Source organism: Zootermopsis nevadensis, unplaced genomic scaffold (assembly GCF_977971745.1).
Source record: "Zootermopsis nevadensis isolate Lab colony 2312 unplaced genomic scaffold, Znev_1.0 Znev_ptg000009l, whole genome shotgun sequence".
Classification (NCBI taxonomy): Eukaryota; Metazoa; Arthropoda; class Insecta; order Blattodea; family Termopsidae; genus Zootermopsis; species Zootermopsis nevadensis.
Genome location: NW_028259141.1, coordinates 2,977,526 through 3,002,887, shown reverse-complemented (window position 1 = coordinate 3,002,887; position 25,362 = coordinate 2,977,526). Strand labels below are relative to the sequence as shown.

Sequence of the window (25,362 nt, the reverse complement as noted above, 5' to 3'; positions counted from 1 at the left end):
AAAAACGAGATTAAATATTACAGCAGATACGTAGACGATATACTCATGATTTTCGACACAAAAAAGACAAATATAAAAAATGTCCTAAACGAATTTAACAATATAAACCAAAATATACAATTTACTTTAGAAACAGAACAAAATAATAAATTAAATTATTTAGATTTAACCATAATAAGAAACATTAACAATTTTGAATTCAAAATATACAGGAAACCCACAAACACAAGTACCATAATTCATGCTTCTTCATGCCACCCCAACGAACATAAACTAATGGCCATCAATTATTTAATAAACAGAAAAAATACATATCCTATAACCACAAAAAATAAGCAAATCGAATGTAATATAATAAAACAAATTCTAATAGAAAACGGATATAATAATTACGAACTAAAACCCAAAAACAAAATAAAAAATAGAAACGAAAATAATAATGAAAACGAAAATATTCAAAACAAATGGGCCACCTTTACATACGTAGGTAAAGAAACTAAATATATATCAAAAATATTTAAAACAAATAATATAAAAGTCGCATTTAGAACCAATAATACAATAAAAAACATTTTAAAACAAAAACCACAATTAGATACAAAAAACCAATATGAACAACCAGGCATATATAAGTTAAAATGCAAAGATTGCCCATTAACTTATATAGGCCAAACAGGATGTACATTCAATCAAAGATACAAAGAACACATAACAGCTATTAAACATAACACAGATAACTCAGCATATGCAAAACATATATTAAACACTGGACATGCATACAATAAAATCGAACAAACAATGGACATTATAAGAATAGTACATAATAAACGACACAGAGATACAATATAAAAATATTACATACAACGTACACACAAACAAAACATTGCACTAAATGATAACAACATACATCTAAACAATCCCATCTTCAATACAATACAGTTCATTGACCCAACCCCGTAAAACAACTTTCTCCCTATATATACAACCAGCATCAACATACATACCCCAGTCACAGATTGTCATCACCCGATAGCAGATTTAGGATACACCACACATCACAAAATTGGTATGTTTTCTTATATTTTTACATGTATATATTTTCTTTGTGTTTATTTTCTATGTCAATTTCCAAACTCATTTCATAATAGTAATTAGACGTTAATTTCACAGAAAATGAACATCTGACTATAGACATTACGAAGACTGAAAAATCTACAAAACAAACCAATAAATCAATAAATGGGTTGCATCGAAATATATAATAGTTTTAAAAGATATAAATGACGATAAAAACCTGAAGATGATGCAATAATAGCATCGAAACATGTCGTTCAGTTAATAATAAGCGCCGAATAAATGTAACATGGTAATACGATGAAAAGCGCTATAATTATAACATAATATAACTTATTGTAATATTTTATACTACAGATGTTATAGTGTTATATAAATTTTAACAACATTTTAAATATGTTTGTGTATAGACTGGAATAATAAATACATAATGAAACATATTAAATTACACATGTACCTACAAATACAGAATTATACACACACAAGCCCAAATGTGATCTTCACGTAAAAGCTATTTAAAAATAAATATCAATTTTATTAGGCAGGTATCAATTATTTTAAGAAACATATTACATTTCCAGTACAACGATGTCAGTTGCCTGGTTACTATTGTATTTCTGGCCTGAATTACCAAAATTTTCATACATGTTAAAAAAACTTAAAAAGACTTTTTGAAAACCTTTTCAGATATGATTACTTACTAGACAAGTCTCCATCTTTGATGTAGTTTCCTAATGATTTCCCATCACCTATTCCAGAAATCAGATCCTTGCAAACTTTTGTTACGTTAGTGTTTCCTGGAGACTGCGCCATTGGTTTAACCTGACACAAGCGAAAATCAATAAATAACTACCAACTAAAATGTATTATTATCATAAAGTATAAACAATGAAATAACACTAACTGCAACTCTTTATTTCATGTTTTCTAGAAATAGTCTCTGGTGCAACAACTCACAAAAAGCATGAGGTAGTGGTCATCGGCATTGTTGCACCATGGAGTCTTATCACCACAGAAACATAATCCATCTTCAGGGCTAGATTGAGGAGGGTTAGGAACTCGATGGACTATACAAGGTTATGTCGAGGATCGGGCGACGATCCTTGGACAATCGCAGCCAAATTAGTGGGAGAGAACACTGGACTACAAATACCTCAAATCATACCTACAAAATATATTTTGTTAGGCTGAAAATTAGGCATGTAGCAAGCAAGGATGGGGCAAGAGGTGTGCACCGGGTTTTGGTTGGGAAGCCTGAGGGGAAGAGACCGCTGGGGAGACCTAGACGTACATGGGAGGATAATCTCAGGCGGGATCTATGGGAGATAGGAGTTGAAGGAGACTGGATTTTGTTGGCCCAGGACAGGGTCCGGTGTAGGGTTTGGTTAATACGGTGATGAACTTTCAGGTTCAGTAAGCCATCTAGTTAGTTAGTTAGTTATATTGCGAATTGTGTGTGAAAACTGTCAGAAATGGTATGTCTGTCTGAATTTGTTATACAATTCTACCCACTTATGGGAGTGATAACCTGGGACAAGAGGTATGCACCGGGTGTTGGTCAGGAAGCCTGAGTGGAAGAGACCACTGGGGAGACCTAGACATAGATGGGAGGATAATGTCAAGCAGGATCTATGGGAGATAGGAGTTGAAGGAGACTGGATTTTGTTTTCCCAGCACAGGGTCCAGTGGAGGGCTTTGGTTAAGTCGGTGATGAACCTTCAGATTCGGTAAGCCATCTAGTTAGTTAGTTACTTAGTTAGTCAGTTAGTTAGTTATATTGCAAATTGTGTGAGATAACTGTCAGAAATACAAGTCTCCAAAAAAGAAAACTTTCAAAAGCAATCAAATGCCAAGTTATATAATCATTCATTTTGTAAGTCTGGCTATTAATGCACAGGGGAATAAAACATATATAATTACTTCTTAATGGGGCTTGAATTTAAGAATACGTATAGAATATGGCCATGGATGAGACACAACTGAAGAAAGTTCTTGAAGATACAAACAAAGAAGCAAATATGACTTTCATAAAGCCGTAAATTTAGACTGCACTCACAGTAACGTCTGCTATATGCCTCCTCAAGATCTCTCCAGAGTGATCCTTTATTCGAAGAGAGATTTTTGTCTTGTAGGTGTCCGGCTTCCCGGCCATCAATACAAGACCAGTGTCTTCTGGCTTGGAGGGGAATGAAATCAGAATCTCTGCAAAAAAATTATAGTGCAACCACGGTTCTGGAGAATTTGACGTAAATATGTCTATACGGAAATGAAGTTTATATATTGGCTTTATTCTAAATATTTCCTTTATACATGCTTTACAATTGCGTAAAGTTTGATTAAGACATTGCTTATTTAACTTGAATTAGTTACGCTTAAGATGGGTCTGTGGTAGCTGAATGTAATGTAAAGTAATGTATTTTAATGTAATGTGATGAAATGAAATGTAATGTAACGTTTCCTAGGTAACAACAATGCTGAGTAAACAGATGACGTTTCCTAGGTAACAATAATGCCGAGTAAACAGATGACTTTTCCTAGGTAACAACAATTCCGAGTAAACATGACGTACCCTAGGTACACTTGTTACACTTTTTCGTTTTCCTTTTTCGTTACAGTTTTTTGCCGAATGACCCTTCCTTATAGACGTATTTACGTCAAAAAATGATAAGTTATTATTTCATGTGTATATGATGTTCCATCTGTTACAATGGCTGCACCTGAATATAACATGTATGAGTAATTTGGAAATGGTGATGAATAGAAAGTTTACAGTCAGACTGACTTTGGTGCTTTGTTCAACAAATGAGAAGAGAAGAGAGAAGAAAAGAGAAGAGACAAGGGAAGATAGAAAAGAATAAGAGGAAAACAATAAATGAAGAGAATAAGAGAAGTGTGAAAATAAAACAGAAGAGAGGAGGAGAAAGAAGAGATAATGAAAGCTTTTAAAATATAGAGTAAACAAAAGCAACAACTATTAACACTATAATAGACACTATTGCCATGCGCGTTTTAACCTCAAGAGGTCATCGTCAGTGGCATCAGGGAAATACATATAGTCAAATGGTTCAAACTAGATTCAGAATTAAAAATGAAAAGGTATTTGACAAGATGTTTGACACTGCACTAGATGCTGCTATTCACAGGAGTAAAACTTGCACTTACCTATTGATCCCGCTGTGCAGTGGCCGTAGCTGGTTTCTGCGAGCTATAGTTGCGTCTGTACCTGTGAACTCCAGAACCCACGGTGATGACCTCTTGAGGTCGAAACGCGTATAGCAATAGTGTCTATTATAGGGTCAATAGTTGTTGGTTCTGTTTACTCTATATTCTAATACACTACATGGTATGCAAAGTTTTAAGAATGCTTTTAAGGTATCATGATAACTTATCTCACCTGTCTCTGGGTGGCTTGGGTCCGGAGTCTGATAGACTTCAAACTTAAGTGGGAAACCTGAAAGCTGCTCTGGATAGTCACAATGGAAGCTGAAGAGGTCAACAAAACTGAATCCCTCCATGGGATCGAAGGTGCACTCCTCGTCTCCCAGGTCCAGACGCTTCCTAATGCTGACATTTAGGGCAGCTTCGCCAAGGATCCCTCCTGCATAAAACAAGAACAAACTGCGTAAATAAGACATTATGGAAGGAAGCAAAATATGCAATTTCCTTAAAATCTGTGTATACAGACTAGTATAGATTAAAAAGTATATAAACATTGATAATTTACATTAATATAAAGTCTAACAGATGAGAATTGCAAACAGTAGTACAACTGTTACAATAATTACACCGCTTAAACAAACATATACATACCGGAAGTTCGGGAAAACAATTATGATGCTTATAATATAACTTCAATCTACACAGCTTACAATTTTTTTAATTTTATACAACCCACAACTAACAATCCTCATAAATTCTGCTTTTAGCGGCTTCCAGTAACTGAACACAACCTCAAAACTCAACTGATAATCCAGCAAGAATTATACCCAAGTTACATTCATTCTTCATTTTCGTTTAATAATGTATAAATATTACAGATTAGTGTAAATTACACAAAGAAACTTTTAATGGTGACAAAGTTTCACTACTCTCCCGTCATGTCGGCACATTTTGACAAAACAAAAGTTCCACACAAACTTTGAATATTACATCATGTAAAACTTATGAGACATCTATTGAATGATTGCAATTAAATCTGCAGATACTATGCTGGGATCTGTTTCGATTGTATATTTAAGGACACAAATTTAAACTGTGAGCATAATGCCTCTCCTCCAATTAAAGTTTAAGATCTATCACAGTCAGAACTCTAAAATGAAATAATATCAAGAATACTAATATAAAAGCTTCATTAGCTCTAATGAAAACCAAATTACTCCAACTAAGTACCTTAAAACCAAAACCAATAATATCTTCTGCCACAGCCAAATTTAAATTCGTTTATTCTCAAAAATTATGAACTCAGATATTGCTTTCCCCATCCAAACATCAAGGTCCATGACCGGACCGTCATAGAAATTCTAAGACATTCACATATTCAACTAAAATCTTCATTAAGTAGTTTCATTTATACCCCGGTTCATTTCTCTCTCCCACATCAAAATAATTCTGCACCATTAGAGCTCAGCTCTTACCATACGTTTCTACTCAAGTGACTCGAGTGGCTTTCAAAATGATACAGAACTCACCTCTAACAGTGATTACGTACACGCTGCCAGGTGAGAGAGTATTCTCCTTGATTATGAGTTTGTCCACCTGTGAACCCAGCTCTGTATTGTCTTCATTTAAGAGCAGGTCCTTCTTCATGGTTAAATCTCTGGCTGTCCACTTATAGAAACCCTCTCCATCAGTGCCATTACATTCCTCATTGCATACTGCTTTCAAGTAGAGTACGTCAGAGCTGCTTTTTTGTCCCTCAGGACCACAGTTCTTAACACATCTGTCAATTCATAACACATATACAGTAGTAACAAATCTGTGATCAAAAGCACAGTTATAAGTTTTCTTTCATATTATTAGTTGTCAATGACAGTTGAGACAAAATTGCGTTTACACAACATTACCTCAAAATCAGCACTCAGTTATGGCAGTGAAATTAGAATTTTAAACAGAAGAGACACTCAAAATCTTGAGGCAGCGCAAATGTACGATTATTTCAGCGGTATATTATCAGACTTCCCTACCTTCAATGGCCTCGACTGACTCAGGATAACTTTGGAGGACATGGTTTCCTATTCCAAAGTTGTTCTCTCTGAGTCCCTCCATACGCTCCATCAGTTTGGCCCTAACCTTTTGAATCAGCCTGTATATATATTTAAATTCCATATCTTTAACACAGACTGTGAAAACTATAGAGGCATAAACCTATTAAATACAGGCTATAAAATATATGCCAATCTTATCAAGAATAAACTTAGTAAACAGTATTCTGACAAACTTGGAAAAGAGCACAATGGTTTCCCAAAGGGACGATGCTGTTGTGATGTTTATTTCACATTAAAAATTCTAATAGAGAAACAGTGGGAATTTAATATGGAAACCCACATTGCCTTCGTTGATTTCAAAAAGGCATTTGATAAAGTTAATAGATCTAAATTATTAGAGATTCTATTACAAGATAATATCCCACAGCAAATCATTTAAAATATTTATAATCTTAAAATATTTAAATATTTATAATATATACAAATCCACCAAAATATCAATCAAGATTGAAGATACTTAACAGACAGGAGACCAATGAATACTGGAATTTGACAAGGTTCTGGCTTATCACTGCTGCTATGTATAATATATATGAATACACTTATCAAGGAATGGAAACAAACACCTCATGGCAGTATACCAATAAATAGAAATCTGCAAATTGATGTTTAACTTTTTGCGGACGATCTGCCATTACTGGCGCCTTCAGGAGATAACTTACAATGCTCAGTTTATAATCTTCATAATATTAGTAGACAAAATAGTATGGAAATTTCATCTGAAAAACAAAAATCATGGCATTCTGCAGTAAAGAACCCATCCTGAAGCAAAATATGTCTAGACAACAAAATTCTGGAAAGGGTGAATGAATTTAATTATTTGGGATATAATTTGGCCTTTAAAGACGAAAGGGATATTTCACAAAAAAGTAATAAATACACGAAAACAATAGGTATTATCAATAATGTCTTCAAGCCCTCACATGTTCAGAAAAATACCCGCTTACGCCTCCACAACATTCTGGCGAGATCTGTCCTCTCATATGGAAGTGAAGCTTGGACTTTAAAAAACAGGATATTAGCAGAATAACAGCTTGCGAAATGAGATTCATGAGAAGAACTGCGGGTTACACCAACTTGACCGCATGAGATATGAGGACATTATGACTGAGCTTCAGATGGAACCTGTAATGAACTACATCTGGCAATATCAACAATATTGGACAAATCATGTGGATAGAATGACCAACAGTAGATTCCCTAAGGCAATTTTGAAATACCGCCCTGCTGGGAAAAGATCCCTCGGCCGACCTCAGAAGAGATGGACGGAAAATACAAGACTGTAACAGGCCTTGCGGCTTAATATGGGAAAGGATGATGATCATCATCATTAACACATACTAAATAACAATTAAGAAAATTTATTGCCCTAATGATGGTGACAGTAAGGACCTCTGAAAAACTGGTAAACTCCTACCAGACTACACAGTGCAACAACCCAGAAGACAGACATCTTCAGACTCAATGCAGTGAAAATCTCAAATCGTACCAAGAAAATTGATTACCAAGAATCATATAATTTTATGCATTACTTTAACACCCAAACAACTCACACATAATTACTAACAAAATAAAAATCGCAGAAGACAAAAGATGACACTGTCACATCATGCAAAGTCGTGAAGCAAATTCAAAACACGGAGTGGTCCAGTTCAAGACTGGCAGACGAGCATACAAAGGCCAGCAATGATAAAAGCAGAGATGACAAAAGTGAAAAATTAAAATTTCAGAAGCATAAATAAAACATCCCCCTCATCAGCATCTGAAGCAACCCATCGAAACAGATGAGGAGAGTAAGAATATGTGTAAAAAAGAGGGTGAGACAAAGTGTCAAAGGAGTGATGATGAATCTGTGGAACGATATTTAAAAAGATGCCAACAACATTCTTAAATTCTCCCGTACAATGTAAAAAGGGGGGGGGGGGGAAAGAGAGAAGAAAAAAGAACAAAACCAAGCACGGTTAATACTGAGGACCAAACAAATTAGCTCAGTTGTGATGTATGTGATCTGTATTTTGAAAGTACCCGCTTTCAATGCTGGTCAGGGAACTGCCGTCACGATTAAGACGTTTAAAGATTTCCTCACCGTGTACACAAAAATTATGGAAGAGACAATTGTTTTCTTACTTCCCATTCATAAATACATTGTCACATAAACTTGCACACAATACAGAATTCTTTAAATAATCTAGGAATGAATTTTAGGTCAAAACAGTACACTCACTCTATGGAGAGCTTGGTGTTTTTTCCCCCGATGACATGCACTACTTTAGAGGCAGTGCCTGAAGCAGGTAATATTTTATTTGGAAATTCGCCAACTGTACGGGGATTGCTTTCATCAACACTTACTGTCACAGTAAAATTGAAAACCCCAACACCAGGCTTCAGTGTTAGTTCTTGTTGACCTATAAGAAAATCAGCCCATAATGGCTCAGTAATAGTTATTTAAAACTCGTACCATGTACTTAGTTAAGTATGTTAATGTCAGTGAAATGCCAACAAGCAACACGGTGGTAAGATTTCAAGATATTTGCTATTCGGGATATCACAAACATTTAAAAAGAAGTCCAGTTGAAATTAAATAATACATGTGAATACTGAATTTTTACACTTTTATAATTTCCTGGAAAAAAAAAGAACCATTAACACATTCAGCCACAGTTTAAAACTTCCAACGTAACTTATTTCTGTTAAATAAAAATTTCTGACGTGGCATGTGGATTAGCATTTCCTTTTGCAGTTTATGTCAAAGGAAGCTGAAATCTCCCACAGAAATCAATTTGGGCAAATGTGAAAAATAAAATTCTCAATGAAATATTTATGTTCTGCTATTGTCAGTAAAAAGAGTCGGACTTGTGAATATGATTCTGTTGAGACCATAATTATGCAGAGACACGATCAGTTTTGTATGATGAACAACTTCAAAATTATATATTTTTTACTGTTCAACCTCAGTGATTCAGGAAATATATTCAAGAAAGTTGTGATCCATCACTGATGTATTAGCAATAATGGTTCAATCCTAATTGAAACAATACGGTACACAACCACTGATAACAGAACATGCAAAGTAATAAAGTAAGAGTACAGCTGTCCCACTACACGCCATGTAAGCGCTTAGGGGGAGAGGCGGTATAACTAATTCTTGACCTCGGCACTATGCGGGGGTGAGTGGTCAGCATCATGCCCTGGCCGCACAGTAAAAAGTTTGGACCTGTTGGTGTTTCCATCGGCTTGTTACAATTAAAATCATCATTACTGTTTCTTCTTTCTTCACAGGATTTCTTGGTGCTGTTCCTCTTGAACGAATGGCGATCAGCACCAACCAGGCCTCAGGTTTCTGATGGTAGCACATTCCTTTTCTCTCTTTTTCTTTAAGTGTTCTTCGTTAGTGCATCCTTCTGTTCTTATAGGGGTTTCTGTACAGGCATACCTCGTTTTATTACACTTCGCAAATATTGCGTTTTTTACAAATTGAAGGTTTGTGGCAAACCTGTGTCAAGCAAGTCTATCGGCGCCATTTTTCCAACAGCATGTGCTCACTTCGTGTTTCTGTCACATTTTACTAATCCTCGCATTTTTTTTAGACATAATGCTATTGCACACTTAATAGACTACAGTATAGTGTAAACATAACTTTTATATGCACTGCAAAACCAAAAAAATTCGTGTGACTCGCTTTATTGCGATGGTCAGGAAACGAACCCGCAAAATCTCTGAGGTATGCCTGTATTATCCTGCGTACGATGTCTTCAGATTTTCCTTTATCTCACCAATTTCAATGTCTGTAATTTTATTTATTCTTTTAAGATATAATTTTTCCGGTTTATCACTAATTATGCATGTGTTTGTCTTCAAATTTGGATTTACATCTCTCTCTCTCTCTCCATAATCTGTATGCTTCTTTATAATTTTGTGTTAATGCTGTTGCTTTCATGTCAGGCTACGAGAAGCGTCAGGTGGCTGAATGATGAACAAACCAAATCTTCTGGCAGAAGATTTAATTATTTAATATTTACTGTTGTACTTGTTATTATTTGTACTGTGCTGTATCTGCAATTGGCCATTTGGCTATTGACAGGGGGGGGGGGGATAAATAAAAAAATTTGAAGTGAATTACTGCCACTACCACACAGCCACCAATACCTTCATTATTCCAAAATTAACAAACTTAGGTCTCCTGGCATTTTAACTAATTTACCTGTGAATTTAGACATATCCTTGCAGACGTCTGCTGATTCTGGGGTGCAGGACCAGGAGAAAATGAGGTGATCTCTAGCATCATGTGGTTCATTCGGATCTCTGGAGCCCACAGCATTAAGAATCACCTCTGAGGTGACACTAAGAGTTTGCTCATTGTCCCCAGCCAATTCAGCAACGATGGGGAGAGCTACAATACGGAACCAGCACTGCAAAAACCAAGGCCAAAAGACTAAATACATCGCACTCCCAGTACTACGACATCATTCCATGCTCAAAAGATTCAAAGGAAATTCAACATTATCAGTTACTCACAAATGATAATATATTTAACTGATGAAAACAAAACCTAAATAGATTTAATTTTCACAACAGTATTTGTGCCTCATCAGACATAAGATATGTCACTATGACTCGAGTCCTTTTGAATTGGGTAGTGGTATTTCCCTCACATGACCAGGGCTGTGGAGTCGGTACTAAAATATCTGACTCCGACTCCTTCATGAAAGCTCATTATGTATTAATAACGGTAAACCTACTAAAATGGTAAATGGTAGCAGAAGCGATTTCATCACCACCACGTTAATCATCAGAGTTACTTTTTAGACTTAGAACCTAGTCTGAGGCGTTGGCTTTGTGCCGCTTGGTCGCTGGGACCGTGGGTTCGAATCCCACTCAAGCCATGGATGTTTGTCCGCATTTTTCTGTGATGTGCTGTCCTGTGTACAGGTAGAGGCCTTGTGATGGGAAGATCCCTCGTCCAAGGAGTCCTACTGAATGTCCAACGAAACGAAAAGTTGGCCCCCACAGTGCTCAGGCACTTGAAGAACGGGTCGTTACCAGTATTCCAGTATTTAAATATACGTCTATTGGTTATTACAAAAATCTGTTGATATGTAGACAAGTTGTATTCTTAAGGTACCGGAGACAAAGTTACAAGGCATCCCACAACATGTGGCTCAACGCGTCATTGAATCTCCCTAAGCATGAGGCCGCCGGCGTCCCACAAGGTAGTGAAAGTGTTCTTAAGATTTTATGTTGAGGATGGAGTCAGTACACCTTTACAGACTCCGACTCCACCTAAAATTGCTTCCCACTCCAACTTCACAGCCATGCACATGACATTTAATGGTCGTGTCATCTTAAAACTGTTACCAGGAAAATATAAAAGTGAAGTTGTTAGTAATGTATGAAAGGCTTTAAAAGATGTCTGTATAAAAGTAATCTGATCCACTGTTTTAATAATCATAAAAAGAGTTTCCATTTTAAATAATGCCCGACACATAATACATGTTTGAAATTTTCCGTTATCCTGCTACCTTGGTAAATGATGAGTCAGAAACATACATTGAAAAGAATAGGAAAAAAACTCTCTTCCAAAATTCCCAACATTTGATTAAGAGGGTTTAAATTACTAATTGCAAGAGAACTACATTTCTCAAACTGTGAATTATGGTAAAAATTAAAAGGAACTGTTGCATTTCATTAGACTCCTTGCTTACAGAACCTGTACATAAATGTTAACTTTAATAAACTGAGACAAATTCTACATCAGATAATGGAAATTTTGGCCTGTCAGTAGTAGACTCCACAATCAATAATAATGCTCTAGAATTGAAATCAACGTCCATATTCTGCTTAGTTCTAACACCTCTATACAGGGCTGTTCAGTGTTCTCACCATATCATTATCTATAGGCTTCAATGATTCTTGAAGTTTTTCGTTCTTCTCTACTACTTGAAGAATGAAACCATAGTCTCCATAACTCATATTGTATGGTTCAATAGTGTACTCATTTCTTTCTTCATAGAGTGACTTCAAGTTGCTCTCTGAATAAAGAATAGAAAAGTAAAATTATTATTACACAGTTTACTAAATAGTTTAAAATCACATTTTACTTTCATCCAATTCTCATCATCATCAGTTGCGCTACAACCCTTTTCGGGTCTTGCCTTCCTGAGAGGTTTCCTGATCTTGACGTGTGCATTTATGAGCAGTGAGTGACCAGCCCACTGACTCTGCACAATTTCAACTCAATCCTGATTTGACTGCCAGAGCCATCTAGAAGTGTATCAGGAGACTTGGGCATGAAATGGTCGTTGAATTTTCATTATGAAACATCTCGTATCATCCTCGTAAGTTTCTTTTACATACCGTAAATCTACGAAATGGGACTGCCAGCTTTACTTCCCCTCCGAAGGAAGTTGTGCTACCGATTTATATCACCTTTAAAAATCCGTCGACTTCAGCTGGGATTGAACTCGCGAATCTTGGGTTCAGTGGTGAGCATGCTAACCACTAGTCCACCGCGGGTGGCTTTCATCCATTTATAACCCGTATTAAACACGCTTGTAAGAACAATTTGATGGAGGTTTCATGAATACCAGCATTTAAATTTTTCCTTAAATAACAGGAATAAATATTTTGATTTACAGAAAAATAACTTGAGATCAGCATATTTCATAAAATGTTTTAGCAAAGCTGTAAAAATGTCTCACTTGTGTTTGGTAGACAAACAGCTTGAAATTATCCTGAACGTGTGACATGTACGTTTCGTACAAACTTAATTCTAGTGATATTTTATAGTGTAATAAACGCTTTTAAATGTGATAGAATATATTTACCTAACAAAATTTGGCATGAATGTCCAACATAACACGTTATCTATAATTGTAGATGGTTTACGAGTTTAAATAAAAGCGCCCATCCTTCGGAATGTTCATCTGATGCAAGATCATCAAGAAAGCCTATACAATGTAAATGGTTTTTTGATCACTGGCTGCATTTTAAAAATCATGTATCATCAGAATACATGAACTGACATGTTCAAAATTACATTCCTTTACACTGCTAATTATTTCAAAGTAATGTCTTAATTCAGCTTACTGATCTTTGCACCTTCCAATGTTTTGTACAGTGGGAATGGTACTTCTTTGCTCATGGTGAAAATTCCCCATATATACTTTAGTTCTGAAGACTCATAGCAACGTTTCACATGGCCACGTACAGTATGCTCCTTTGCTCTTTCCCACTTACACATTTCCTCGGTAGACCTTCCACTGCAGGACGGCAAAGAAAATGTATGAGATAAAATACAGCATGGGAAATCATAAATGCTACTAGAAGCGGTTAATTCTTCTGACTGCTGTCATGTAGAATGTTTAGGTCAGGTTTGTCAAGTAAAGGTCCTACATTAAATCAGATTTCTGATTAGTTGCAGGATTTGAGGTTTTCATGGCGGCGCGTCCGAAGATGGCAGTCTTCTGGGTTGTTGAGTCCTGTAGCCTGGCAGAAGTTTACCAACGTTTCAGAGGCCCTTGCTGCCTCCATCATATGGGCAATGAGTGTCTGATGATGGAGGCACAAAGGGACTCTGAAACGTAGGTAAACATCTGCCTAGCTAAACGGCCCAACAACCCCGAAGACAGCCATCTTCTGATTAGTTTCTTATACATTAAATTAAAAATGGAAGGAACAGAAGGTAAAGCAAGTAAAGATTATTCCAGGCTGGAAGAACTACTAACGAGAAAAAAGTCCATACCTGCTCTGCTACGGATAAAAGAGGTTTAAAACAAAATAAAGGACATAATCAGAGCAAAATGACATATTTCCAGTAACAATTGAAAGGTCCATAGCACAGTGCAGGCTCTTCATTGGAACATTAATAAGGTTAGTTACTCAGCTGGTTAGGAAATTATCCACTTTTAGATAGCCCAAAGGAAATGGGTTCAACGTTTATCGCCGTGTTCACATGACACTGCCACTTGACTCTCTTCGTACTAAGCCCAGTATTGACCCTGACACTCTGTTTTGACACGTAGCATTCCGATATACTCCCACTTATGCCTAGCTTTCCCTTCAGATTCTCCCAATACAATTCTATATACATTTTTCATTTCTACCACACGACTGATTACGTCCCTTGTCACTGGCATCAGAACAGAAAACTGAACCAATGGAGCATTTACGCTCTCTGCATTCCTGTCGGAGCACCGCATGCGAAAACTTTACTACGGTCCAGGTTCACAACCCAGACTTGGAGAAGAGTCTACTCAACCTCCATTTCTGAATTCTCTGCAGAGACACGCTATCTGCAAGTTACACCGACACCAAACAGATTGAATATCCCTGTTGTTTATAAACGGAATAAAATGTTCTGAGGTATGAAGTCTGAGAATGAACAGACAAAGATAGACACATTTTGTCACACCTGAACAGATGTGGGGAAACTGTGGAAGGCAAATAAGCTCATGAAGATATGATCAGATGACGCATCAGTATGGGAGATAGTAAAATATAACGATTAAGATAACTTGAGAATCCCATATGTGTCAACCATTCAGGATGTAACCTCAACACGTAATCTGGTTGCCCTAAATTCAAATTGTTTTTTCATACATTTACTCCAAACTAGTTACACATATGTAAGACTTGAGGTTCTCACAGCGGTGAGTATGAAGATATCTGTCTTCTGGGTTGTTGCGCTGTGTAGTCCGGTTGATGTTAACCAACGTTTCAGAGGTCATACTGCCTCCGTCATCAGAACATTTAAAATCAATAGAAGCATACAAAATGCCTGTAATGCTATTCAGACACAGAAAAGAATCTTCTTTGTATTCAAAACTAATGTTTCACATTAACAGAACAATCTTCTTAAAATGTGCCAATAACTAGGTTGTCAGGGTTAACAGACATAAATGAATCAAAAACGCTGGTTACACCGAAGATATTAAAGTAGCAGAACCAAAAATTAAAACTAAAATCAATAATCAAATTGATAATTCTTCCATAACCAATATAAAGAATGCACTATTATGACCACGTTCTGTATGAACATATATACAGAGAATGAGATTCAGAAATAAACTTCATGATCTTTTCATCCCATCCTCTCAGTCTGAGCTCATGCATGAGAACACAATTTGGGGTCTTCAAGCTAGTGGATCAAGAATAATATTTCCAAGACAAATACTGAACAAATAAACTCACCAGTCTTTGATCTCCAAATAGGGAATGCAGTTCAATGGTTTAGGAATGATATATATTTCATATTCTCCAGAAAACTGCACCAATCCACCATTTAACACTTCAATTGTTATAACCTCGCCATAAAGGGTATTATTTTCCCTTTGTGAATAGAGGTACGGAAAATAAAACATCTTCTTCTTTTTTTCTGCAAATTTAAAGTACGTTAAAATAATCACTGACTAAAAAATGAAGTTTAGTCGCAAAACTTCAATATGATCACCCTCTTATCATCAAGAATAAATGGTACCAAATGATGTGTCCTTCCACACCAGAAAAGTCAGAACGTCACAAATGGAGATGCTACAGAGAAAATACAATAACTTTGATGCAGATTATTATACATTTTTGTTACCAAAGGACACACACACACACACACACAATGGGGCAGGATAGTCTTTGAAAAGTCGACTGTACACTCGGATTGTCAAAGAACAGCCCACTTTTTACGTGGAACCCTCAGGTTCATCACGGCATTCACAACATCCGGCCACCAGACTCTTATCCTGAGGTAGCTGCATCCATTCCATGTTTCTAATGGATGCTATCTTTTTAAAGTTCATTGCTCACTCAATTTAATGAGATCGAGAATTTCATGGTTATAAAGATTTGATAGTGATCTGAGATACTGCGCCATGCAACATTCCGGAGAAATCATATCATTTGCAAATATGGCCATTTTTTTTAAGGTTGAGATTTCTTCAAATGGCATAACATTATACCAAGTTTTGTGAAAATTGGTTACCTGATGCATAATTTGAAACAGACAACACAACATAGTTATACGATAAGCAGGCAAAATTTGCAGACTACACTTGGGGAAATTAAAACAGAGAATGAATGTAGCTTATCCATTAATGCCAATTATTTACTACTGTACAGGTTATACACAAAAGAATGGTGCGGTTTCAGTTTTGGACATGTTGGAAAGCTGGTTGTTACCCCAACTGAATACCAATTATGACGATTACATTCTACAACTGGACAGAGCTCCCCCCCATTTTCACAGGAATGTATGAGTGCTTCTCAATCGTGTTTTTCCACAGCGCTGGATCAGACGTGCTGCTGCAAATGGGGACAACAACCTTCTCCCTTGGCCACCCCGTTCGCCAGATCTTACACCGTGCAATTTCTTTCTTTGAAGGTTCGTTAAAGACAGCGTTTATGTACCACCATTGTCCACGTCCATCCATGAACTTCGTGATCGGATAACGCATGCACTGCATGCAATTACAGCGGACATGCTACACCGGGTCTGGGATGAGTTTGATTACTGTGTGGATGTGTGTCGTGTGACCCAGGGTGCACACTTTGAAGGATTGTAATTAACGCATGAGAAACTTGGACAGTTGCCGCCGCTGATGGTGTATGTAAGAGATAATTTTTTATAAACTTTTGAAACCGCACCATTCTTTTGTGTATAACCTGTATAAAGCCACAACAGAACCCCTTCAAATGCACAGACTGGAATAGCAGCTAAATACACTAAGTACGGTCAACTAAATTTAATCTCCAAATATTTTGATCATAATTCATACTACGTAGTAGCCTTCTTGCCTGTCGACACTCAGTAGGACATTCATATTCTCATGAAATGCACATCTGAGTGACATAAAACAAACCTACCTAGTGATAACTTGTCCTTGAGGTCCGATTGTATTCTCTTTTCGATCGCAGTGGGATCGATATCGTCTTCCACATGTGAAGCGTCTCCCCTGAACTTTACAGAATCAATTCTTCCAGTTGAATATGTAAATGAGAAGTTACTGCCAATGTCATCATCAAAAATGAGATACGTTTCTACGACGATGTTATTAAACTGTTCAATATCATAAAGAAACTGTGGTCTTGATATTCGGATTATTCCCAGTTTATCTGAAAGAATGAGAACATGCAGGAGATAAAATGGTTATCATCTCAGTACATATGAGTGAATATCATCGTTTAAGTACCCAGAGTGGCAAAATCATAACTGAAGTTTAACAAAGTCATAACAGACGGACGGGTTTAAAGTCTTTTCCCTCAAAACATCACAGTTATTGCTAAGTCTACCAGTATCTCAAGAACCCACACAGAAAAAGTTGAACCACATTACTGCTGAAACAACCATTCAGAGTCCTAACCAATCAACCTCAGTACATTAATAAGTTACACATTTATATCAGGATGTTCACTTACTTTCTAGTTCACAGTTCCGACCATGATACTGTGTATCGCAAGTGCAGAAGTAGTTTCCCCATATTGGTTCACAGGTGCCACCATTCACACAGGGGTTGCTCTCACAGTGGTTTGTTTCATCTTTACAGCGATCTCCTACTTGCTTATAGAACCTTTCATAACATTCACATACATAGGCATCAACAATCTCCTTACAAAAACCACGGTATTCACATTTATTTCCACCTATGCATGAGTCCCTAGTATGTTCTTCAGTCCCACGCTGCCGATAGCGAAGATTTGGTTCCAAGCTGTGTGTGGTACTGTTCGATGTAGCCTCTAGTTTTGTCTCAAGAGCTGTCACCGCCTTGAGAGACAATTCCAAAAACAGGAGCAATATTATGATTGCAGCATAATATTTACACACACCTATAAATAAAATAAAAATAATGTGTTTAGTAGACAGTTCCAAACACACTTCCACATAATTTAAATTCAATGTGCCCTGACACTCTCAAATCAGCCTGTTTAAATATATTTCATACAGGGATTTTAATTTTACTACATTTGCGTTCTGTTGTGTAGAAGTGCTGAAGTGTTCTCTTAACCCACTTCTGTTATCACCTACACAACCTTTATTTGATGAATGGAAAATAATAACAGATGAGATAAACTTTGGGCTTTATGGAAGACTCAAAGACAGTACCGGGCACTAGCTACTGATAAAAAGTGTTACACTGTAACGAAAAGTGTAGCAGAGAAGGCATAATTATTTCAGAAAACATAAATGTTACTGTCATACTTGGCTTGTGGTCTATACCGAAGTTTCAGCTTCTTAAATGCCCTTCCAAATACCCAGAACTTACACAATTATAAAGTCCTTCTTTCTCGCAAGCGCTCACAGATAGTGATGCTGTGGGGTTATGTTCGACAATTTTACAGAAAACCATTTTTAATTTAAAAATGTTACGGTACTGCACGATAAAAGTTGAAAAATCACTGGATTTAGCAAGTCCAAAAACAAATAGTGTTATATGAGAGCGCTGGTCACATACGTTTGTCGTTCCAGTCATTGTGGCAACCACCGCACTCTTTTCCAAACGATTTTCCGTTTCTGCATGTAACATGCCAACAAATTCCCAAGTTTGGCCTCTCTCCGATTGAAATAACAGCAATACCAATGTTTTATTTCATATTATAAAAATATTTCGTAGTCCGAAGAGGACGCCTGAGCGTGTGAGCTCTTTCAATGAGAACAATATGAAATTTTCACTGCAATAAACTTTGGCGAGGACTAAAAGAAATTTGACATTTATTGTACATTAAGTTTTGGATTTAAATTACTCACTGCCGTTTAAAACGATTGATATTTCGAATTAGTGTAATTTACCAAAGAATTATGAGAATTCTGACTATAATATAAAATAAAATAACAATAACAGTCCCGGACCACCATTTACGTTCCCATGTTGACGACATCAGTGACTGAAAGAAAGAACTCGATCGTGGAACACAACCGGGAGGTCAGTCATAGCAGTTTATAATGAAACGCTACAAAATTAGGCGTACTAATGCAAACACGGTGACATACTGCTCAATAGTTTTCCTTTTCTTTTGCTTAATTCATCTTCAAGAGATTTACATGTATGCCTATTCATACGCATGTTAATCAACACGAGACATAACATTTCTTGTTTTTAAATTATTAATTAAGGTCTTGACTGAAAGTTACTCACAATGACAATTACTGTCAAACACTGACAACGTTAACAAAACGTTTTCTGATATGAGGTAACTAACAACGTTTACACTATAACTCGGTTAAAACGAATGAGTTAATGGCTATAACGAGCAAATGACGTCACATTTTATTTAACTAAAATCACAACATTTGTACTTCGCTATATAACAAGCACGCTTCCGGAATATAACCAGTGAAACTGGTTTCTCTGGAATAAATATTTTTAGTTCTTTGCTTTACTAAATATTTTCAATTGTTTACGTTCTTAATGGTACTGTGTGTTAAGAATCCAACTTATCGTCTACAGTAATGACTTTATGGAGGAACAATGACCAGATTTTATATGCATTCGTCCTGATTTGTTACAAAATTCTTTCAAAACGCCGGCCAATTTTTGTTTCTGAAAATAATAGAACTGTTTTCTGTGTGACTGAAACAGAGCGAAATAAAAACCTTCAAACATGTTTCCGGTATTGAAGATTTCGTTAACTCTGTCGCTTAGATAACATCTAGAGTTCCTTCTGATGACGACATAATAGACACAGTATTACATGACGAAGACGGCGACCAGAACACTCGAAACACATTCAAAAGTCCACTAAAGTGTGTAAACACTAATAAACGTTTCTGAGAACAGCGAAACCAAAGATGACGATACATTTCGTGTCCAAGTGTAACAAAAGCAATATCTCAGAGACATTATAATGAAATATATGGAATAAGATTCCGTCCTAAATTAAGGTAATAATTTGACCCCGTACATATCCATATTTTCAAACCGTTCATCCATTGTTTGTGTCGTATTTATCAATATTTTCTAGATAAACGTTTAAAATGAAATAGAATATTTAATAATAATCATAATAATCATTTGTTAAATATATTTCTTGTAATTTGCCGTTTGATTTGCGAAAGTGTATTTATAATAATTATACATTACGTTGGATAACCTTAGATTTGAATAATAGCAATCGACTTTGCTGCACTCGTTATAATAGGGTTTTATCGAATTTATTTCATGTCATGCTCCGTCATACCTAGTGTCGAGTTGTTGATACCGGACCTCTTCAAATGGGGCAACTGGCGCGTTCTTAGAGGACGGTCTTCTATTTCTCTCCTGAAATCGAAGCAGTTGAATCACATTTAGTTTAGATCACGACATCTCTGATGGAATCATGGGTGCCAACTTTTCAGAATCTTAGGGTGTGTTCAGTTTCGCGTTACATGCAGTCACGAAACAAAAGCTCAAATGATTTAAGAACGCAGCTGATGACAAACATCGGCTCCAAAATACGGGGAACAGATCCGAACTAAGCTGGACGTGGGAAGCTTTATGAACAATTGTAAACACCGAAAAAGAAATCTTAGTGACACAAATGAGTACTTATTCATGATGATGAAAAATAGTTTAAAATTTAAACTGACGGTGTTCTATTTTACTACTTTACCTAGACATTGTCTTTGAATGACTGAGGTAGGATTCAAAGTCATAAGGGAAGAAAATCAGCTAAAAATTCTGTATAGTTTGTTAGATTCGCGTATTAATAAGTATTTTAGTGAGAATTGTGTGATTGTTGGATTGAATTCTAACGTGAGGTAATGAGATATAGCAAAGATAAAACTATATGTCACCCTTCTGTTTATACAAAATAAAGGCTAATAGTTTACTATCAGGCCTGCATAAAGTTCTTAACCACATATTTTAATATATATATATATATATATATATATATATATATATATATAGGACGAGTTGAGTTCGCCTGTGAGTGAATCAGTTGTCTGAGCAATGTTACGAAGATTTCTGTCTTCTGGGTCACAGCACCATGCAGTTTCCCGACGTTTCAGAGCTCAACATCTACCACACTAGACGGCGCTACGACCAAGAAGACAGCTATCTTATCAAAATCCTACTGAGTAATACCAACGCATCTCAAGTGCTATTTAAAGCCAAGAGTTTCTTACTTAAATGCGACCGGCAGTACACGTACTTTTTATGAGCCTTGTCCTGGCCGCGTGTGAACGAAGACGCAGGGTGGCCAGCGCTCTGGAAAACAAAGAACAGAAAATCGAATTACAGCAACATCGTCTCACAGTTGTGTTATATGTAAACACGCAAACTCCAGAAGCCTTCTTGCAATGACCGAACAGACAAAGGACAGCCTCCATGGTCTTTTTGATCTTATCGTTCGTATGGAAGATTCTGTTAACCAGCTACAAACACTCGGAAACCATAGCATTCCACGAATTCATTTTCTTAGGTTGGTATTTGCTTCTAGTCGTGATTGCCAGCTGTTTCCTGTCTTCATCTGCTCTGCACCTATTCGCAATTACGTTAACTGCCTCGGCATTAAGCAGCTGAGACTTACAGGGACAAAGTGACGAAAGATGGAATATTAATTACATTTAAGATTTATGATGCTGCTGTGACATAAATGTGGACTTTGCCAATTTTAAATGTTATTTAAAAGCGAAGATCAGTCAGTATAGTGACTGATTACGGGCTGGACGACCGGGGTTCGATCCCCGAGGGGGACAGCAGATTTTTCCTCTAGCCTCTGCGTCCAGACCGGCTCTGGGGCCCACCCAGCCTCCTCTACAATGGGTACCGGGGTCCTTTCCAGGGGGTAAAGCGCTGACCACTCACCCCCATCTAGTGCCGAGGTCAAGAATGAGTTGGAGCTATACAACCTCCCCACTAAACGCCTACATGGCGTATAGAGTAACTTCTTTATTTTTATTTTAAAATTACGACGTTTCGGAAAAAGAGTATCCTCGACTCCGCCAGCCTACAGCAGCGTGGTCAAACTGCCAGTTCGCTGGGAGCATCCAGCCCGAGAGAGTTTGGAACCAGGACCGCGAAATTGTTTCTTAGTTTGTTCTTTGTCACTACAAGCCCATTGATGATTTTCCTAACTACAATTTATTTAAAAATAGAGTGCGATAATTGCATCGTCTGTTGTTTTCAATGTTTTACGAAACTTCATCAACAGAGTTTACAACACGAAGTAAATATCTCTTTTGCAGAAGCAGAGAAGAACATTTAGAAAGTGGAAATATCTCAGTTGTCCAAAGAACAGAGCTGTAATTTTCACGTCTGGAGAACCTGCTCTCACGTGCAGATACTGTAGACATTTCATGACTCCTGTCTTATCAGCTAAATACTTAACGATTCAAGTCAAGCATGTCTGGTCCTGCTAAACGTGTACTAAATAACTACCTAACTAACTAGATGGCTTACAGAATCCGAAGGTTCATCACCGAATTAACCAAAGCCCTCCACCGGATCCTGTCCTGGGCCAACAAAATCCAGTCTCCTTCAACTCCTATCTCCCACAGATCCTGCCTGAGATTATCCTCCCATCTACGTCTAGGTCTCCCCAGCGGTCTCTTCCCCTCAGGCTTCCCAGATAGTGGACCCGACCAACCAGATGGCTTACGGAACTCGAAGGTTCATCACCGAATTAACCAAAGCCCTCCACCGGACCCTGTCCTGGGCCAACAAAATCCAGTCTCCTTCAAGTCCTATCTCCCACAGATCCCGCCTGAGATTATCCTCCCATCTACGTCTAGGTCTCCCCAGAGGTCTCTTCCCCTCAGGCTTCCTCCTGCCTGAGATTATCCTCCCATCTACGTCTAGGTCTCCCCAGAGGTCTCTTCCCCTCAGGCTTCCCAACCAGTACCCGGTGCACACCTCTTGTCCCATCCATGCGCGCTACATGCCCCGCCCATCTCATTCTTCTCGACTTAAGCTAAAAGCGTACAGTTAATTGAATTCTGTCAAAACAGATGGGCCGTTTGTTGCAATAATTCAAAAAACTTCCCCATAATGTAAAAATAACAAACTTATTCAAGTCTACACACAGTAATAATTGTAACGACAAGCGATTAAAAATATTTGCGTAATAATTTTGAATTAATTTTTCAGCATGGTATTCTATTAGGGGAACATGAGAAGCATCCCTTAAGAACTCTGCATACCAAGAATCAGTTCTCTAATTATCAGACATATTTGTTCCAAGAAAGTGCAGCACTGCCCATACTTTTACGAAATTTGACCATGTATCCTTCTATCTTTCCAGTTTGATTTTGTTTAAACGGGCGGTTTACATAAATCACGAATTCTACTACATTTTCTGTTGCAGGCGATAGCTGTTTTTCTATTACTCACCCGTTTCAAGTAGGGCCTTCTGAAGCATCTGAATATTGCATTCCACATTATATTCACACACTATAATTGCAGGTTCGATTTACGATTCCACAAAAATTAAACTGAACTTGCACTTCTCACTCTATCTTGCGGACAACGTGAATCCATGGAAACGATAGTTTTTGATTTACAACAATTGCGGAGCATAACAAAAGCTGCTTGTATTGTTGTGAGACAGTCCATTTCATGAAGATTTCTGTCTTCTGGGTTCTTGCGCTGTGTAGTCTAGTCGATGTTTATCAACGTTTCAGAGGTCATACTGTCTCCGTCAACTGGGCGATGAATGTGCCAATTGGATGTGTGGGAATACGTTTGTAGGTGCCGGACCATGGGGCTGGCTACTCCATCCACGGTCCCGCTTCTATAAACCTAGGCCCACACATCCAATTGGCACATTCATCACCCTGATAACGGAGACAGTATGACCTCTGAAACATTGGCAAACATCGACTAGACTACACAGCGCAAAAAGCCAGAACACAGAAATCTTCATAATCACCCACTGTGAAAACCTCAAAGGTTATAGGCCATTTCATGTTCGCAATTATATTCAGCCTCCCGACATCTATTTGTAACGAGTTGAGTTACTTCAACGAAGGATGCCACCAATAGTAATGCTCGCTCGTAGGAACCAATCAGGTTGTACGTCCATATTAAATTCTATCACTATTAAATAGTTAACAAAAATCAAACAAAGTGTTACGCCTAGAACTTATTAATCCTACGTTCCGTTAAGAGTTTGACAGTCGTTAAAATAGGTTATTACTATAACATTTAGATATTGAAAACTTTTATTTAAAAATGAAATTCAATTCAGCTTTGTCTTCCTTAACTATATTCGTTGATATAACCTCAAAATCCCACACCTTTACCAAGTTTGTAATTGTTAACTCTTGGTTCCAGTGGTAAAACCTTAAAGATTGATATTTAATTTGCATGTTTTAAGGTACCATATTGTGGTGTAATTTTTCTTGAGAGGCTTAGGATAACTAGAAGTATCCTCCAACAGAGTAAATGGCCTCTTGGTCAAGAATTGAATCTGTGAGCTCTCTGGTAGGAACTAAGAGTTCTACTTGAACTTCATGAAAGATTGAAAGGGCTGCACATACAAAAACAGGTTTAGTCTTCTTACACACCTCATTGACATTTTACCACTCATCGGTTGCCTTCAGCAAATATTATACAGGAGACAAATTGGCACTGATACATTAACGACGTTTAAACGAGGGAGTAAATGATAGAATCCACAATATAAAATATGCTATGTATACTCCTCCCTTTTTCATAAATTAAGATGATATGCAAGTAATTTTGTATTATAGTTTATTTATGTTGAATCTCCAGCGCATTTTGTATGTCTGTAATTTACAGGTTTTAAGTAAAACTGGTAAGACATGTAGAAGTCTGCACTTGTCAAAAGAAATCACGTAGAGGTCTTTCTTGACATCGTTACTTCATTTCATACATTCACAAGAGGCGGAAATAATGTACTTGAACCAGTGACATTTAGTGAGGTTTCTTAAACATCACACTCATCTCATTGCAACTCCTGATCCATCATCAAAAGGCACACATTACAGTAGCAGAAAACTGTAATGTTTTAAAAATATAAACAAACAGATGGGAAATAATTTTTTTGTGCAACATGTTCTGTGATTAGCATCTAGCTTCCGACCTAAGAGTTCCATGGT

The 25,362-nt window shown here is 37.0% G+C and overlaps 1 protein-coding gene across 7 annotated transcripts in view; it reads right to left on the bottom strand.

Moving 5' to 3' along the window:
• Positions 1 to 24,163, bottom strand: part of LOC110839973 (polycystin-1) — a 52,975-nt gene extending 28,812 nt beyond the window's left edge. For 3 of the 7 annotated variants that reach the window (XR_015534253.1, XR_015534254.1, XM_087345439.1), the window contains exons 1-14: positions 23,633 to 24,162; positions 21,453 to 21,508; positions 20,499 to 20,578; positions 17,742 to 18,149; positions 17,190 to 17,438; positions 15,528 to 15,711; positions 13,425 to 13,597; positions 12,219 to 12,367; positions 10,540 to 10,747; positions 8,563 to 8,743; positions 5,763 to 6,013; positions 4,469 to 4,672; positions 3,131 to 3,276; positions 1,776 to 1,896 (exon numbers count right to left, since the gene is read on the bottom strand). Coding sequence is in view for 2 of the 7 variants with exons in the window: in XM_087345439.1 (XP_087201565.1) it covers positions 1,776 to 1,896; positions 3,131 to 3,276; positions 4,469 to 4,672; positions 5,763 to 6,013; positions 8,563 to 8,743; positions 10,540 to 10,747; positions 12,219 to 12,367; positions 13,425 to 13,597; positions 15,528 to 15,711; positions 17,190 to 17,438; positions 17,742 to 18,149; positions 20,499 to 20,578; positions 21,453 to 21,508; positions 23,633 to 23,680 (2,458 nt within the window). In the remaining 5 variants the exon portion in view is untranslated. Of the gene's footprint in view, positions 1 to 1,775; positions 1,897 to 3,130; positions 3,277 to 4,468; positions 4,673 to 5,762; positions 6,014 to 8,562; positions 8,744 to 10,539; positions 10,748 to 12,218; positions 12,368 to 13,424; positions 13,598 to 15,527; positions 15,712 to 17,189; positions 17,439 to 17,741; positions 18,150 to 20,498; positions 20,579 to 21,452; positions 21,509 to 23,632 lie in introns of those variants that run through there. The other 4 variants (XR_015534255.1, XM_087345440.1, XR_015534252.1 and 1 more) reach the window with 3 other exon arrangements.
• Positions 24,164 to 25,362: the final 1,199 nt, after the last annotated feature.